This window comes from Fragaria vesca, linkage group LG6, assembly GCF_000184155.1.
Source record: "Fragaria vesca subsp. vesca linkage group LG6, FraVesHawaii_1.0, whole genome shotgun sequence".
NCBI classification, from domain to species: Eukaryota; Viridiplantae; Streptophyta; class Magnoliopsida; order Rosales; family Rosaceae; genus Fragaria; species Fragaria vesca.
In genome coordinates, this window is record NC_020496.1 from 33560489 (window position 1) to 33578431 (window position 17943).

The 17943-nt window shown below is 37.2% G+C and overlaps 4 protein-coding genes across 4 annotated transcripts in view; 1 reads left to right on the forward strand and 3 right to left on the reverse strand.

Annotated features, from left to right (window-relative positions):
- The first annotated feature begins 1883 nt into the window (after positions 1 to 1883).
- LOC101313911 (actin-97-like) lies at positions 1884 to 4598 on the forward strand. Its single transcript, XM_004304313.1, has 4 exons — positions 1884 to 2326; positions 2443 to 2836; positions 3329 to 3942; positions 4337 to 4598. The coding sequence occupies exons 1-4, from the start codon at positions 2267 to 2269 to the stop codon at positions 4400 to 4402; spliced, it is 1134 nt and encodes a 377-aa protein (XP_004304361.1). The 5' UTR covers positions 1884 to 2266; the 3' UTR covers positions 4403 to 4598.
- A 1155-nt stretch (positions 4599 to 5753) lies between these two features.
- Positions 5754 to 8531, reverse strand: LOC101314199 (probable protein phosphatase 2C 68-like). The gene is made up of 4 exons (XM_004304314.1): positions 8064 to 8531; positions 7038 to 7402; positions 6224 to 6460; positions 5754 to 6125 (listed from the first exon to the last, which is right to left on the reverse strand). Exons 1-4 carry the CDS (start codon positions 8368 to 8370, stop codon positions 5883 to 5885), a joined length of 1152 nt encoding a protein of 383 aa, XP_004304362.1. The 5' UTR covers positions 8371 to 8531; the 3' UTR covers positions 5754 to 5882.
- A 3587-nt stretch (positions 8532 to 12118) lies between these two features.
- On the reverse strand, positions 12119 to 13954 carry LOC101314486. The gene is made up of 2 exons (XM_004304315.1): positions 13515 to 13954; positions 12119 to 12365 (listed from the first exon to the last, which is right to left on the reverse strand). Exons 1-2 carry the CDS (start codon positions 13881 to 13883, stop codon positions 12276 to 12278), a joined length of 459 nt encoding a protein of 152 aa, XP_004304363.1. The 5' UTR covers positions 13884 to 13954; the 3' UTR covers positions 12119 to 12275.
- Positions 13955 to 14787: 833 nt separating this feature from the next.
- LOC101314775 (DNA polymerase delta small subunit-like) overlaps positions 14788 to 17943 on the reverse strand; it is a 4359-nt gene continuing 1203 nt past the window's right edge. Inside the window, exons 6-15 of the mRNA XM_004304316.1 lie at positions 17373 to 17488; positions 17201 to 17284; positions 16896 to 16964; positions 16739 to 16810; positions 16572 to 16663; positions 16366 to 16493; positions 16040 to 16141; positions 15829 to 15896; positions 15549 to 15609; positions 14788 to 14880 (exon numbers count right to left, since the gene is read on the reverse strand). Coding sequence (XP_004304364.1) covers positions 15556 to 15609; positions 15829 to 15896; positions 16040 to 16141; positions 16366 to 16493; positions 16572 to 16663; positions 16739 to 16810; positions 16896 to 16964; positions 17201 to 17284; positions 17373 to 17488 — 785 coding nt within the window. The 3' untranslated portion in view covers positions 14788 to 14880; positions 15549 to 15555. The remainder of the gene's footprint in view (positions 14881 to 15548; positions 15610 to 15828; positions 15897 to 16039; positions 16142 to 16365; positions 16494 to 16571; positions 16664 to 16738; positions 16811 to 16895; positions 16965 to 17200; positions 17285 to 17372; positions 17489 to 17943) is intronic.

The window sequence follows — 17943 nt, forward strand, 5'->3', positions numbered from 1 at the left end:
CCAGAAACTATATGGGGGTTCAATACATAGCAAACTGAATATGTAATGGGGTGGCCTGGCCATGCTCTGACAAAAAGGGTTATGAAGAAGAAAGAGTTTCTTTTAGCACAACATAGAGGAGGGACCAAATTAGCCATGATGACCGGCCTAAAAGAAAAAATGTTCACATGGATAAAGATATCTACAGTCATTAGATTTAGATCCCAATTGCTCTCTTAATAACTATGATCACTTTAGACCTATATCTTATTCTCTCCTCTGACTGTGATTTTCATTTAAATACATCTGGATTACTAAAGAAGAGAAAGCACTATTGAGTAACTTCAGTGTTAATGCTTTGAACTATAGCATTTATAATGTGATTGGTTAGATGAGAAACATGTATGTCTCTAAGAAAATTAGGGCTCTCATATGATATAACTTGGAATGTTCTCTTGTTCAAGGACTTGGTATGTCTGTACAAGAATCAGACTCTTTGTACTCGTAGAATCATTTAGCTTCCATTACGGCAACAAGTCGAACTCGCATTACTCTAAAACTTAAGCTGAGCAAAAAAGAAACTGCTACAAAGAGGTTGTTTCCGAAAGGCTTTGGTCACACATTGTTGTACGTATTGAAAGACTAGTTCCAAGAGAGAAGATGAGGAGGGAGCACGTAGTGAGGAGGCAGTTGTGGGTATCACGACATTAATCGGAGTTAAAGAGCAAACTAGTTGAGGTGTGTCGTAAGAGGAGGAGGAGGAGGTCAAGGGGGTTCATCGGAAGAAACGTGGAGAAGAACAAGTGTCCGGAGAGATGTGAGCGCACGTGAAAGAAACATGCCGACATGATCTCCATTCGGTTTAGCTGCCGAGTTGGCATTCGCTCTTTTTTCGCACCGTCCCATGTATTATACCCCAGCCCCACTTTCCACCACCCCCTCTGCTTCTCACTAAACTCCCTCTCTTTAGATTACCATTTTTGTATGACTGATCTGCCCTTATTTCACATCTTCACAACTCAAAGGCCATTTTTGGAAGCATTATTATTTGTCTAAAAGAGATTTTACTTACAAGTAAAAACAGTCAGGGAGTGTTCCGATCGTGAAAAATGTTCTATTTTAAAAATCGTACTAGATACTTGAACTAATTAAAGATGCTTTCGACTTGTTAAGCTCTCATTGCATAAATTTACATAGTTTCCGTATCACATACCTATTCTTTTATTGAATAAGTAGTACGTATTAAACAATTTTTAACATTGTCTTGAGGTGTTTCATAGTTATAACTACTAGTGCTTTGTATAGCTAGATCAAAAGCATCATTACTTACTTGATAAAGATGGTTAATAAGCAGTTTAAATCGATTTTATATACAAATAGTGATGAAGTTTTTCAAAAGCTAAATAAGAATAACGAATTCTACACGAATCTAATATCACAATTTTAAAACACTTCTTTGTAATTTTTGTGTAACAATGCATTGCTTAAACCACACATTGACATATAGTTGTGTGCTTTTTATCAAACCGAAATTAGATTTGTGAATTGCTTCTTCTATACTCGAAAACCACAAGGCGCGAGAAAGAAATATGACGATGTTTCCTGATATGCCCTTGGTCATCGAAAGAGAGGACATGTGGGGCAATATGTAAAACAGAAGGGGTACAATAGTCATCACAGAAGCGGAGACCGAAAGTGAGGCCAGCTGTTTCCACTATGAACGTGAGTGGTGATGGGTCCGTTGATGAGATGCTCCCACAGACGGCCAGGATCCCAGGACGTCGAATTTGAGGTTCATTTAAGCTGAATTTCATATCGGAGACCTTCCTTATTTTTAAACCACAAGGCGGGTACCCAACCCCATTCTATTCTCTCTTAATCACTCTTACGTTTCCATTCACAAGTACCCTTCTTTACTTTGGTGTTCATTTGTTTTTGTTTGAATCTGAGTTGTTTCTTGTGTTTGATTCTTGTAAACATTGATGGGTTTTGCTTGATTATCCCAGAAACATAGACATTTTGGTTCATTAGATTTATGTCTGTCAGTTTTATGTTATAATGGTCTTGTTTATGTTCTGTTAATTTCTCATAGATTACATAATGCTGATGACATATTAAGAATCTTTTATTAACTGGGTTGTCGGATTTGAGTGTAAACAATGTGGGCATCAAATTGCTTAGTATTGTGTCAGATCAAATGCTTAAATATGAATGTGATCCAAAAGATGAACAATTTGAATATGGGAATTGATGCAATGTTGTGTTTTTGACAGCAGACAAATAGAAAATGGCAGAAACCGAGGATATTCAGCCCCTTGTTTGTGACAATGGTACCGGAATGGTCAAGGTACTGATCCCATTTTCAGTGTTTTGTGATCTGAAAATGATCTTTCTTTATTTCTAGAGGGCTTTGGTTTTAAGTGCAGAATGTTAAAGCTGATCTTGATTGATTTGATGGTGCAGGCAGGGTTTGCTGGAGATGATGCTCCAAGAGCTGTGTTTCCCAGCATTGTGGGACGCCCTCGCCACACGGGTGTGATGGTTGGGATGGGACAAAAGGATGCCTATGTAGGGGATGAGGCTCAATCAAAGAGAGGTATTTTGACTTTGAAGTACCCGATCGAGCATGGTATTGTTAGCAATTGGGATGATATGGAGAAGATCTGGCATCACACATTCTACAACGAGCTCCGTGTGGCTCCAGAAGAGCATCCAGTTCTCCTCACAGAAGCACCCCTTAACCCCAAGGCCAACCGTGAGAAGATGACACAAATTATGTTTGAGACATTCAACACTCCCGCTATGTACGTTGCAATTCAGGCTGTCCTTTCCCTGTATGCTAGTGGACGTACAACTGGTAAGCAGTTTGATTCTGTACTTGATCTTTTTCTTTGTAAGTTGCATGCTTATTATTTTCAGTTTTAGGAAATGTCATAGGAAAAGAAAGACGGATATAATCAGACACCTATTCAATTTGAATTTATGTTATGCTCCATAATAAGCAGTGACTTATGTATGGATTTCAATATATGTACCTCGTTATTAGAACATGTTCTTATGATGGGGGAGAATAATCAAATTCTTCTTCAGATCCTTGGCTCTTTCTCTTATGTATTGCTATCTGACGGCAACGCATTACCATATATGGTTCAGTTCCATTTCTCTTGATTGCATAAATTCATCAACTATTTAGCTCAGGGGAGAAAGAACTATTTACCTTCTATTTCATAAGTTGAGCTTAAGGATCCAGATCATTCTTGAAGCTCAAGAAGTTATCTTTTCTACTCCTGGTGAAGGTGATAGAACTCCCATGCTAATGCTTTGTGGTCATGTATGTTTTTCTGTTCAGGTATTGTTCTTGACTCTGGAGATGGTGTGAGTCACACAGTTCCTATATATGAAGGGTATGCCCTCCCACATGCCATCCTTCGTTTGGACCTGGCTGGTCGTGATCTTACAGATGCCCTCATGAAAATCTTGACTGAACGTGGTTACTCTTTCACCACTACTGCTGAGCGGGAAATTGTCAGAGACATGAAGGAGAAATTAGCCTATATTGCTCTAGACTATGAACAAGAACTGGAGACATCAAAGACCAGCTCATCTGTTGAGAAGAGTTATGAATTGCCTGATGGGCAGGTAATCACAATTGGTGCTGAAAGATTTCGATGCCCTGAAGTCCTCTTCCAACCATCCATGATTGGGATGGAAGCTGCTGGTATCCATGAAACCACATACAACTCTATCATGAAGTGCGATGTTGATATCAGGAAGGATCTCTATGGCAACATTGTTCTCTCTGGAGGCTCCACTATGTTCCCCGGAATTGCTGATAGGATGAGCAAAGAGATTACAGCATTAGCTCCAAGTAGCATGAAAATCAAGGTTGTAGCACCACCTGAGAGGAAATACAGTGTCTGGATAGGAGGCTCCATTTTGGCATCCCTCAGCACCTTCCAACAGGTAATGTTCAATTGCACATATGCTTAGGCACTCTATAATGCATTGCTATTCAATTTCCATCCTTCCACGTCTTTTCTACATCTTAAAACTAGAACGTGTAGTTTGCATATACATGTCATGCATAGCAAACCATTGCAATTGACTTGAAAGCATCAAGTCAATATTGTTGTCTCTGTAGTTTAATTTGAAAGCACAGAATATAGATACTGGTAGAGAACATGTGCTCATTTGAAAACAGTGGAAAATCTCACTTATTTTTCTAGGTTCTTATTTGGTTCAAAAGTTCTTTTAGTCTTCAGCACCTCCTGAATGAAATAAGCTCAGAAACACATCACAGCATATCAAATATTTTTCGAAGTGCTTACTTGAAAGTTATTCTATTTTGTGAGTGCAGATGTGGATTGCAAAGGCCGAGTATGATGAGTCTGGCCCCTCAATTGTTCACAGGAAATGCTTCTAATTGCGCAAAGAGGCGGACAAAGATTTCACACTTAAACAGATTTTGTATCACGAAAAGGCTTCTATTCAAGTGGTTGTAGAATTTCTATTCCTATTCATTTTACATTTTCATTCATGTTTATTTCTCTATGTTTGTTATGTCGGGATATGAGCATGGAGGCGAGCAAAATATGATCAATATTCAATTATTTTGTTACTGCTTTGTAGAGAAATTATGTATTGTTACTGAATTGGTTTGGTTGAATCAAAAATCCCCTTCGATATTATTTATTTCTCCAGAAAACTAGTACCTTTCATGTCTGATGACTTTTGCATTTCAGATATTAAAACAGTCATTCTCTATATTATCTTTATGGGGACTGAAGTAACAGACAAATTGTTGATTGAATATGTTCCAAATGATTAGAACAAATTCTCTGCAACAGACATATAAAGAAGATTCCAAATTCTTGTTCATTCTTTCGACCAAAAAAAAAAATTCTTGTTCATTCTATGCCGTGCCATTTGGAATCAGATTGCCATCTCTTTCATAGCACAGAGCCAAAGACAACTTGTGGGCAATGATGCTGCAAGGGTTTTTTTATTACATTACCCAGACTCCCAAGTATAAGCAAATGTGGCAGATGTGCTTAAAAACTTGGCAGAAATTCATGGAGCAATGTCAGAAAGCCAGAAAACCACCAAGCTTGACTTCTGCGCTTAATGAGATGCAAGTGATGCCAATATTGCTACATTTCATCGGAAATTTAGTTTCAAGTTTGCTGTAACGAGACGAGTTATCAAATATAATCTGACCTACCATTAACAAGATCCAAAATTCGCCGTCATATAAAATTGAGACCAAACCATCTACATTCTAATTCATGTGTGAGATGCTGCACACAATATTCTTCTCTCAGGCACATGATCTGCTATAGCTAATAAAATCTAATGGTAAGCAATGAGACGCCACCACACATCTTTAATATAATTGGAAGGTATAGTTTGGCATATGGTATAGCAGTCAAATTGAGCTGTAAGATATAAGAGATTAACATATTTTTCATTATAGAAGATCCAGACATACAGTTGTTTCTTCATCTGAGCCATAACAGCACAATTCAGTTGGTGAGCTTCATGACCAATACGATTACATCTCTGGCTCCACATTCTTCAACACTAGATAGTTCTTGAAAAGCTTAATAAGACATATTAAAACCAATAAATTGCACAACTTTTGGGTGTATACAGACTCCAAAAAATTTGAAGCTTGCCCGAAGCTTTGCCTAGGGTGCATGGTTTTATGTAAAGAAATCAGTTTATATATAGAAGCTTTCAAAAGGTGTTAAGAACAGCTGGAAGAAACAATCCAATGTTAAGAGAAATGTTGGAAAAAAAAAAATATCTTGATGAGCCTTGATGAACCTGGTCTTCTAAAACAAGATCAAGGCAATCAAGTTACTGGGTGTTGTTTACTCTAGGAACCTGACTTCACATTTGTATCAATCCTTGAAGACGCTAAACTTTGATGGTGCAACCGTGTCATTGAACCCTCTTACCGATAGCTCAGGTACAGGTTGTGTTTTCCCCAGTGAATCATGATCAATAAAAATGACAACAATCGTAATATCGTCGTGATAACACCTCCTCTCACCCTTTTCGACCTTCTTAAGGTCATCATATGTCCTATTCACTTTTCTACCTGCCTCACTCATACATAGTTTCAGAAGTCTGTTCGCAATTCCCTACGAGTTATGATAAACAAAAGAGAGTAAAACATTATTGAAACCTAAATAATAAAAGGAAAAGATTGGGAAAGAGGAAACAACAAAGAATGAAATACCTCTCGAGGACTGTTATGCACGATTTCCACAGCTTCCTGATTAGTCATGTGCTCCCAAAGACCGTCTGATGCAAAAATAATAAATCTATCTTCAGGTTGTAGAACTCTAGTACATACAGATGGTTCTGCTGACAGCACAGGCCGACCAAGGGGTTCAGGAAGTTGGAATCTCGGGAATGAAGGATCAAGAGAAAACTCTGGTCTCTTCAAGTACGCATCGCCAATAGATCTAGACACCTGAATGTCAGAATTCAGTTGACATTTTGTTAACATCAGTACTTTGAAGGAGTGAAACAAAATATTAAACATCACATAGGTCTATGATGACACATATTCCTGCTAAGTCTCATGGATAAATGATTGAAGCCAAGATAACCATTGAAGTCACTTGACCCAAAATGAGAGAAACATTATCAAATTGACACAAGAATGATATTATTGCAAACCACAGCTGCTATTTCATGCATTTGTGTTCATCAGCAGACAAGCATGTCCAGAGAGGACACTGCAACTTTTTATTGTGAATATAGTTATACTACTGCAATTCTTAAGCATATAAGATATAGCTCGATCAAGAAAAATTCATGTCACATATCACAATGGCACTCGCTTTAGAAATCGGGTACCCTTTCTACATCATTTCGGGATGTGGAAAGCATACATCAAAAGACTTCACAAACTACAATTCTACAGACTGCAGAAAGCCATGAATAATAAGAAACAGGTAATAATACTAAGAGATTAAAGAACCATCATCCATATACAAGTTACCAAAACAAGCCAATCAGTTGAAAGAGACAATAAGGAAGTAAACCTGTATGATGCCTTTGATACGCCAAACTCCCTTCTTCATAACTACAATGTGTGAATCATTTGGATGCAGCGCCCTGAGCTCTTGTCTGACCTCCTCCATACTTGCATTGTGTTCTCTATTCAGTTGTTCAGCAACTATCTTATTTGATCTACCTAAAGAACCAATTACAGCTCTCGAGTCACCTACATTAGCAACATACAAAGTCCCTCTCCAGATAACCCCAACCAGACAACAAGAACCTTCTGCTGCAATCACTGGTTTTATTCCACAAGTCCTACGCACAAGAGTAAGGAACCCATCCTCGGTAGCAGAAAAGGCACTTCTAAGGATATCTTCAGATATGGTTCCCTTTTCTTGAGCATGTCCTGTAACACAGTTAAATAAGTTTCAATTTGAGAAATCCAAAAGTACTTCAATCACAATAAAAATCAAAGGATGATGCCCACAATACAGAAACATAGCATATGAATGTCCCAATATGGAAATTCCGGAGTGCTGTGTTTTGATTTACGAAACAAATGCATGTATTCTAAAACTATCTTCTTCTCCTTCAATGGTTGAACTTCTCACCAAAAGAAAAGAAAAAGAGCACTACAAAATAATACTTTGCTTGGCATTCAAATCTACTCCAACTATGCAGAACAAAATAGATCCACCACATAACTCTACTCTGAATTGATGGAACCAATCCTCTCATCCTCTTTGCGATAGATCCACCACATGAATCAACATAAACTAATTAAACTTGCTCATATAACAGACACACAACAAGACAAACACACATGTCTGACAAAGGGCCAGTCTTGAATGCACAGAATTTCAGAGAAAAAAAAAAACTTGAGCAAAACGCAACCAGACAACCGCTTTCAAGAAAACACAAACCCAAAAATCCAAATCCCAAAAGAAAAATGGGGTTCAATAATAAATGAAAGATGATCCCAAATCCAAGGCTCTGCTTTAAACTATCAAATACCACCAAACACAATTCACATTGAAAAAGAAGAAGAAAAGAAATCAAGAACTCACTCATGAGATGCAGAAAGAGATGGTCAGAGATGTATCTGGCGGCATCAGGTCCACCATGGCCATCATAGACACCAACAAAAGTAGCCTCTCTCCCAATCTCAACTTGGCTCTGATCCTCAAGAACCGCATTGGCTTGAACCACAGCGAAGGAGAAATCACCAAAAGCGTGCTTGTCAAGGGCTCTGCACCAAACGAGAGGGTCTTCAATGGAGGGGTCATCAAGATTGTTATCATCCTTGTTCATACGGGCATATCTCCTCACAGGCTTCCAACACGTCCACATGATCCTTGCCAGCCACGAAAACATCCCTCATTTCCCAACACACACACACCACTCTGCCTTTTGCTCTCTGATCACTCTACCCAATATTCGGAACTCAAAGATTTTGTGGGTTTGGTTTAGTTGGGTTTGGGAGCATGTATGTATGGGTAGTGAGTGTGTTTCAAGGGGAAGAAGGAGTTGGGAGACTTTGGTGGGTTTTGGAGTCCACTCTGTCTCTCTCTCTCTCTCTCTCTCTCTCTCTCTGGAGTTGAAGAGGAGAGACTCACAACTGAGTTGCGCAACAAGTTAACGAAAGCGTGTGAGAAAGAGAGTCTCTTCTTTTCTTGAAGGGTTTGAATTTGACGGGAATGACATTTGAGGGATGACCAAATTACAGGTGTGCCATTGAAAGTGAAATGACCTAATTCATATGTAAACTTTTGTTTCTCTGTTGGGTTTTTGAAGAAAGAAAATAAACAAATGAAGAAGGAGATGATGGGTATTTCAGGATTTAGTGGTCTTTTATACAGAGAAATTGGGTTATGATGGGCAATCTAGGGAGTAGGGTAAGAATGGCGTCACCTCTTTTTCTTTAGCAATTTACTTTCAGTTGACAACTGTGTATTTTTAATGGAAAGATCACTTGTGTAATAAGGAAGATTACAAAAAGATTAATAAAGAGAATTTATGGTTAAAGACTCAAATTCAAATGAATCAGAATTCCTATAAAAAATATATATAGTTATATAAAAAAAATTATAAATTATATGCGAAACAAGAAAACTATGATTGTGAAATTTCATAGATGATGTTAAACTTCACCGACTTGAAATATGAAACTAAATTTGTTTCACATTCTAGAGTTTTATACAAAAGCCACTTGGTATAAACCACTTGGTATAAACTCGAAGCAAAATATTTTAGACCCAATCCAAACATCCACTTTTTAAATAGCGATAAGCGTAACCTAGGGATTATCATTGTATCGATATTGTTTCAACTTAACCACCTTTTAATATGTTGAGTTTTAATCACATATGGTGTCGGTCCAATTCGGTATGATCCACATACTTATAAGTTATATTTAATTAATTTGTCACTTTTCTAATGTCAGATCTCTCATCTCCAATACGCCCCCTCACGTGCAACTTAACTTTCAAGTTTGCACGTGCACGTGAAACAGATTAACAAACCAACTCTCGTACCAAGACAGTACAAACCAAGGCCGGCCTCCATCGCACACTTGGTGACAATTCAACCGGAACTTTTCAATGGAAACATAAGGAATCCAAATTTCAACAAAAAGAACCAAATTTGGGCCCATAACAGATTTGAGACGCAATTAGAGAGAGACCAACTCTGATACCAAATTAGTACCATGAAAAACCCTACAGTCGCTAATCCCCCATAGTCACTTTCTCAACTCCTCCATCAACCAACAGTACTCGTGCATGCATAGGCGGTGCCAGAGGCTAGAAATAAGGGGTGTCATCATTAACAAATTTCTCCAACTTAGCTAGATTTTAAAGGCCAAATACATGCAAAGCCAAAGTTTTGAGGAGTGTCATGGCACCTTTTGGTCTATATGTACCTCCGCCTATGTGTGCATGTTATCAACAAAATCGAATCGAGCATATCCATCAACGCATATAATGTTCTCCCATACCTTCAACAACCCTAACTGATTAAACAACCACATTGACCTTTGCATTTCAGTAACCCATTTCATGTACCTCAATAACAACAACATTGCATACTATTGAATTTGACATCGTCGTGGTGAGACAAAGAGAAACACATTTTAGATGTCTATATTCACATGTTGGACCAAAATTATATTGTTGGTGCCATTTCATGCGCTATCTTGGATAACCTTTTCAAAATCTTATCAAATTAAAGGCTAGTGTTATTAACACACATTTTTGTGTTATTAACACACCTCATCTATTTTCCTATCTACATATTTCAATTTTATTTACAAACTTACCACTTGAATTTGTTTCATGATTAGTTCTCATTATAGATAAGGTGTGTTATTAACACAAAAGGGTGTGTTAATAACACTAGCCCAAATTAAATTGATAAAAAATCAAATAAATATTAGTTTTATTGTATCTTTTCATTTGGATATAAGATTTATTGTTAAACAGTGACATAAGGATTATTTTTGTACCGATATTATTTCAACTTTAATGTGTTAGGGTTTAATCACAACGGGTCTCGGTACAATTAGCTATGATCAACATTTATAAGTTATATTTAATTTGTCATTTTTCTGATTTGAGATTTCTCATTTCCAACAAACATAAACTCTTTAGTTTTTTCTTTTTCAAACATTAATTTTTAATTTTTTTAATATTAGAAAGAGCATAATTGACATAGACCATTTCAATATTCTGATTTTAGAATGTAGAAAGTGATGGACAAGTGCAAGAAGAATTCAATGGTAAGTAAAATTCCTTCTAGTGTTTAATGAAACTTTCTTAACATAACTGCTTTCCATTGTTTAGTCCAATATCTAAAACAAATGAAGTGAATGGAAAAAAAAAAAAAAAACTAAAGTTCAAGTGATATTAGCTTCTTGTTTTTTTCTCAAATAAAAACACTTGGTTGCCTCTAACATCATCAAACAAAGCACATTTGGCATAATCCCATTTCAAAACCCTGATCTGTTCTTGGCGATATTATTTTAAATGGAGTTCGGCAGATTGCTTTCTTGACCTTAAACAATGACACAGCTATGGCCCTCGAGCTTTTATATATGCAGAAATGAAGCTTCTTCTGTTTACTTTCTAGCAGTATTCTTTATAGACTCCTGAGTTGATCCCATGTGCAAGCAAGCCTCTTCTCTCATATTCTTATTATGATGAATTGATGATGATGATGATGCATAAGCTCTACAACTTATCTTCTCCAATTATATATATACAGAAATGAATGAAACCAGAAACAAAGTCACAGATTTATTTAATTGAAAAGACAGAGACTTGTTGGCAATATATTCGAGCAGATCCCCCGTACCACGTGTGAGTGAGTAGATGCAACCATGTAAGAGCTGAGCTTATCAGGAAGAAAAGAAAGCCTTAAGCTTTGTCTTTGTTTTGTGGGACTGATTGAATGAAATGAATGGAGGAAATGCAGAGGTAGGAGGATGTTGTTTTCCAAGGAAGAAGATTGTAAAGGGAGGAAAGGAGGAGGAGACACAAGAGGCATGTGAGATACTCACAAGGTTGGCCTTTGCTTGGCTCAGCTGTCCCAGCATTCACTATTTCAGGTCAAATCCAAGACATGGGAGTGAGGGCTTTCATGGTAGAGGTACAGTTGAAGCCCCATTAAAGATAGTGTTGCTCACAGATTGAGAGATGAGATGAGATATGGTTGGGGCATGATGTTTCAGTGTGGTTCCAATATGGTCAATGTCACATGTATGAGTGCTTGCCCCCCTTTTTTATTATTTGGCCAACATAGTGGGTTGAAAACTCTACCAACAACACTGGATAAGAGGTTGCGGATTTTGGGTAGTCTCCACAGCTTTGGATTTCTTAATAGAACTTCTGTTGCTCATATCTCTTGTGCTGATATTGTGTGTGTGCAATCTTCATGAATAAGGGGTTCGTTCACGTTACACCCTGTTCAACACGTCTAAATTTTATCTTCTAAATATGTGAAAACGGATCTTAGACCAGTTTTGACACTTGAGATGTGTGACTTACTTATGTTCACATTTAGTTTAGAATCACTTTAATCATTGAAAATAAGTCGTGATACCCTATGTTGTTGATGTCCTAGTAACTTTGTCAAAAAACTTTAATCATTTATTACTTCTGTAGAAAAACAATATGCAAAAAAGAATGAGAAATACAAATTTGAATGTAAATTTACACCAACTGAGCTTTGCTAAGTAGAAGTTTCTGATATTTTAAGAGCAGAGTCAAAAAATGTTCCTGGAGCTAAACAATGTCATTTATCAAACGCCTGTGCCTGTTGTAATGCTTCTCCATGAAAACCTTTGACGCCCCTTCTATGGTCCTCCTCCAAGTCTGCAAAAATGAATGCAATAAAAAGAAAATTGTTGAGACCATAATGTCAAAAATCTGTGACATCAATATAAGTTGACTTTCATTTCCCCATTTGCAATTGGAAACATATAGATCAGTCATCAAACTTGTCACCAATACTTATTAAACATCTTTTTCTATGTTCTTCCTGTCTCTTCCCATGTAAATCAATATAGAGATGGGCACAGCATAGCTGGCACATTGGACCAAACTCTAGTGACAGCTTCAAGAACAGAAAAGGCTGCTGAAATGGAGGTAGAAGAGTTAGAGGGTTTTTTTTTAGTGAGTACCACTTGCTTGCCTAGGCTGCAGATTTTGGGGAGAGGGTAGCTGTTTGGATCCTGCTCTACTTGTGCTTTCTAATGCTTTAGAGCACATAAGTGCTTTCTAATGATTTAGAGCACATAAGAGCTTCCTCATTCTTAGACTACAAAAGTGATTCCTAATTCATAGTGGTGCTAAGGACTCCTGCAATACATGCCTTTTAGTTATAATAACCCACTTGATCAGATAATAGAACGAGGATGTATAATTAACAGTTGATTATAGATTTATAGGGGATCAATACATGTAGTAGTTGAATATTGTGGAGGTAATTAAGCTGTATGTTTACAATTTGCGCTGTTTCCTGAGGCTTAAACTCAATCTAACTTAGTGGTATGCTTTGACTGTAACTAACTGCATAAATGTTGCACACTTAACACTCAGTAGCTAACATTGGGGCCATTAAGATTCCCCCCACAAACGGTCCTTCTGTTGGTTGGTGGAAACCCAATACAAATAAATGGACCCAAATAAATATCATGAGATTCTAATCAAAACTGGGTTACAGACCAATTATGCAGAATAGTTGCCTAGTTGGTAGCAATTTTCACAGCTTGGTTATTATTGGCTTTGAGAAATGGTTTAAACTTTAAACTTGGCTGTGACTGTTTAACTGCGTTTCCACGAAAGTATAACATATGGTTCATTTTCATCATCAAACACCCATTAATTGCTACACTGACTAAAGCCTAACGGAGCTTCTTTTACTGGGTGTTAAGGTTTACACAAACCTACTTACATCTTGCAATTCATCAGGTAAAAAAGGATTTATATGAATAACATGAATTGAAAGGATGAAAGTCTTACCTTGTGAATGGTACCAAAGAGGGACTTGTTCCTGATATCCCTTGACCTGCCATGAACCCCAAGCTGCCTAAGCAGCAATCCCTTGTTTTTAGTCCCAGCAACAACAGGAAGCAGTGACCTCCTCTCCACTAAGCTGCTACCCTTGCCATCTGATAGACTCTCACTCTGATCAAACTCACCGCTTTTCCGGCTTCTTTTCCTTTGTTTTGAAAGCGCCCTGATCGCCTTCTTCTTTGCTGAGGCCTCGGCCTCATTGCAGGAATCAGCAAATTTCCTGAGCAGCTCATCCGAAGACCTCTTGGTCACATGTTGAACAGCAGCAGCAGCAGCAGCAGTAGTAAGAATAGGAGTAAGAGTAGGAGGGTCCATTACAAATTCAATTGGTAATGATGAAGAGAAATTGAGAGAGTGAGAATTGCAATAGGGAGTTTGGGTATTTTGGGTTTGTGATCCTTGTGATCTTGGTGCTTAATGTAAGTGGGAAAATATTGGACCGTTGGGGTTAGGGGAATATGATTTGAATAACTGGGGGAGTGGGCAGATATAGCCGTTAAGTGTATGATTGTCATGTGAACTTGGGAAGACATTATAGACTACATAAATTCCAATTTGACATAATCTGATGACAAAATGCGCTCCTCCCATGTTCACACTGACCACATTTTCAGATGTTCACTCATCTTTTTGGATCTGGGTCGGGTAAGTAGATGGGTTTCAGGAGAACTGGACCACAAGGCCCACAACACAATGATGACTGAACTGAATAATATCATTTGCATAATTGCATTGAACAATTCCAGAGTTGTTCGATGGCTGGGTGGAAATGTTTAGCAGTCCTTTTACCAAATGCTGTTTATAACTCTCCAGCAACAATTTTAAAATGAGAATTCAGTTATCAGCCACCACTGGGGACATGAAGACTATACGAGCCTCCATCTGAAATGAGAAGTTTTGGCGAAAAATTTGACAGCAACTGCTAACACTTGAAAAGCCAACACACATGTACAAAATCAAGGCGAAAAGATTGATTCAAGCTATCTCTTCAGTGAAAAACAAGATGATTAGCTGTTTACCTAACTAACTACAGTCAATATTACACCAACTGAAAAATTACATCTATTCTTGAAACTTCATCAACATCTCCAAATACTACAATTCCTTACTAATAGAGAAATACATAAATAACTACTCCAAAAGCCCTGATATAAGATGTTCAATAAGCAAATGTCAAAGCAAAAAAAAAAAACAAAACAAACATTCAGGCAAATTTGGCTCAACAGATTCATCACATTCAGCTCTCTTTTCAATGGATCTCCACAAATCCTGTTGGAGTATGTATTGATATGTAAATCCATTAGGTGGAAACCTGAAATTACATACTTCCAACGTTAAATAAGAACATGGGTAATAAGTTACTGAATGTTGCTTTTGATCAATATACCACATTTCAACGACATATCTGTCCAACAATATAATTTTAGTGTACCTAAAAGTCACAGAATTAAAAACAAAATCGACATTAATATAATGTGTCGCGTGAAACCTAAATTCTTGGCACTCCAAGCAATGGCAGATAGAGAGCTAACCCATACCATCCCATTCCACTATATTGACAATTTCAACAGACTTTGCATACTATGAGCATAGTATCATCGCTTATGTGCCATACCATACCCTTATACCTCCTAAACTTTGACATGCATTATGGCATTTTGTAGTTGGAATTAAACAAGTGGATCCACTTTTGATAAAGTTTTACAAGTTCCATATCTGGTCAACCAGGTTTTGAGTTAGTTTATACATTTAGTTACAACGTAGCATGCATATTTTAGAGTTGACAAAGCATATGACAGAGTTGTATTTTGTGCTACAACTGTGTTATTAGTGTTTTTCCCCCTTCTACAAGGAAGAGCTGATTGTGTTTCTAATTTGCTATATAAACTTTTTCTTTTCTTCATGATCATCTGTAAATAGCACATTTGACTGGAGCGAAATTCTTAAAGAATTCATAACTCTACCTGATAAATCCCATACCAGGTTATTAGAATTGAGTCCCGAAATTGAGTGTATGGCATTCAAGGGTTCTCATGTTTAGCTGCAAAATGGGAAAACACCAACATAAGAATGATTGGAGAATAATTTCAAAATGCAATCTTTCAACTTAATTAGATACATAAACTTTACACAAGGGCTCATGATATCTTTTTGGATACAAAACCCATAAGAGGCGACAAAACCCGTCTAACATCAAGATTGATGCCAGTACTTGTTCATCTAGAAGTTTCAGGCATGCATCAAAGATACAGCAGCTTACCACAGCAGCAACTCCTGTCTCACAGAATTTAGGAATGCAAATGAGTCTCACCATCTGCCCTTCAGATCCTGCCCATGAAAGGTTGTAGACCAATCAAGTCTGTATGTTTTTTTAGGTCTGAAGACTAATCAAGTGATAGAAAATATAAAAAATTTAAAAAAAAAAAAAAAAAAAAAAACCTACTAGCCAAAGAAAGTTAAAAAAAATATACCCTTTACCAAGCGACTATCATATTTATCCTGATTACCAACGAAGTACACATACGGACAGCTCTCCATCAGGAAGGGATCTGTATCCGTGAAAGGATAACACTCTGAAAGAACATAATACAAACATGAGTATGAATTTGATAACACAAGGTAAACTCGGATAAAATGTTATGTGAAGATCAAGTGTGCAAAAACATGTCCATATTTATTTTGCTGAATAATAGTGATTGGTCCCAAATTAGAGAACTCATCCTATCTCAAGATACCAGCAACCTTAACATGTCAAATTGACCCAAACACATTGCTAACAAAACCACACAATTCATACCAAGAGTATTTGGTGCTGTTGGTGCCAGATGCCTCCACCTTAATGTTCTTTCAAGATATTCAAGTTTATCCTTTGCTTCTGAATACCTATCAAGATCATCTACATTTTGCCCTGATGTTCCCACAAATCTGGAAAACAAAAGATCACTGTGTCAAAACAATTACCTGATAGATAATACGAAAAGTCAAATCACTCCCATATTGTACCTCATTTCATCAAGATCAAAAGAGTGGGGATTAGTACATGATCTAAACGTGTTATAAACTGATGACCCAGGGAAAAGGCACCTGTTCAAAGGCTGAAAGGAAAAGAATATCAGAAGCAAAACAAAGTCATGAACCAAAATGCATGCTTTCCAGGACATATATCCAACCTGTTGAGGCAATGAAGCATTTGCAGGGTCATCTACACCTGGCATGATATCTAAAGGCACACCTGCAGCTATCTGGCATAAGTGAAGTCAATTAAGCAGTGCAATTCATGATGGAAACATAGATGAAGTATTGACAAATTAAACTGATAGAAAGAACCTGAGTCAACATAATATCCAGCTCCTTAATTGGTGAAGACAGCGTAGCTTGATCCTTTGGTGCCAAGTTCTACCAACAACGAACAAAATGGCATCTCACTAATTTTGCTTGCAGGGAAAGAACCTATGCATGACACTCAATAAACTAACTATAAAAAGTGCTCTTTCCAGTCTAATATCATTTTCTTTTCTGAAGACAAAAAATCATAGGTACACTCATTCACATCGGTCTTCACTCCTAAATTTATAAGCAATCACTAAACAGGTACATTGTACCTTATTATCAGTAGCATCAAAATGTGTTACCTGTCCATTAAGAAGCCCACGAGGAAGTTCAACAGAGTTTCCAGCGATTACAACATGGACTATTTGCGATGCAAGGTTTTGTTCCTGTCCAATGTGCCAAAAGTATGATATGTAAGGAGTGGTGGGGAACATAATGCACAAAGCATGATCTTGAAGGACAAAGGACAAGGACCTTTTCATCTCCTAAATGTCCTGTTATATGATCAACAAGAAGCTGAAACAAGAGAGGATTTGAAGAGTCGCTTCCAACACGAAGCCCAGATACAAAAACAACATACTTATCTTCTCCTGCATGCGGACAAATCAAAGATCAATATGAAAAAGAAAAAAAAAAAAAAAAGGAAAGGGAAGGGGGGAGGGATGAAATATGAAATAGTGAAACATATCTACTAGGAAATTAGACAAAATAAATATGAAACAGGGAACATATTCATAATGATGGCAAATCGATACTAGAACCATTTTTAACCATATGATACTAGAAAATAAAAACAACTGAATTTGAGGATTTGAAAAAAATTGTCTGTTTCTTTAGATTGTAAAAGTACAAAACTGAGAAAAGCGACGAAGATTTCAAATTCAAAGGTACTAGAAGCCAAGAGTTTTTACTTGATACTCAAAAGTTCAGTAACCGTTTCCTGTGACGTAAGCTTCTGTTATATCTTACATGATAGTGATAACTATCTAACAGAGTTTGCATCATTCGAGCTATTGCTAATGAGTTCACTGCATCATCCGAAACT

What these genes read in the sequence shown, in the direction of transcription:
- LOC101313911 (XM_004304313.1), top strand. Translation starts at nt 2,267, where the DNA reads ATGGCAGAAACCGAGGATATTCAGCCCCTTGTTTGTGACAATGGTACC. An exon ending in ATGGTACCGGAATGGTCAAG is followed by an intron (nt 2,327 to 2,442) that starts GTACTGATCCCA and finishes TTGATGGTGCAG; the next exon opens with GCAGGGTTTGCTGGAGATGA. An exon ending in CCCTCAGCACCTTCCAACAG is followed by an intron (nt 3,943 to 4,336) that starts GTAATGTTCAAT and finishes TTGTGAGTGCAG; the next exon opens with ATGTGGATTGCAAAGGCCGA.
- LOC101314486 (XM_004304315.1), bottom strand. Translation starts at nt 13,883, where the DNA reads ATGGACCCTCCTACTCTTACTCCTATTCTTACTACTGCTGCTGCTGCT. An exon ending in TCTTTGGTACCATTCACAAG is followed by an intron (nt 12,366 to 13,514) that starts GTAAGACTTTCA and finishes TCATTTTTGCAG; the next exon opens with ACTTGGAGGAGGACCATAGA.
- LOC101314199 (XM_004304314.1), bottom strand. Translation starts at nt 8,370, where the DNA reads ATGTTTTCGTGGCTGGCAAGGATCATGTGGACGTGTTGGAAGCCTGTG. An exon ending in TCTCTTTCTGCATCTCATGA is followed by an intron (nt 7,403 to 8,063) that starts GTGAGTTCTTGA and finishes ACTGTGTTACAG; the next exon opens with GACATGCTCAAGAAAAGGGA. An exon ending in TGCATAACAGTCCTCGAGAG is followed by an intron (nt 6,126 to 6,223) that starts GTATTTCATTCT and finishes CATAACTCGTAG; the next exon opens with GGAATTGCGAACAGACTTCT.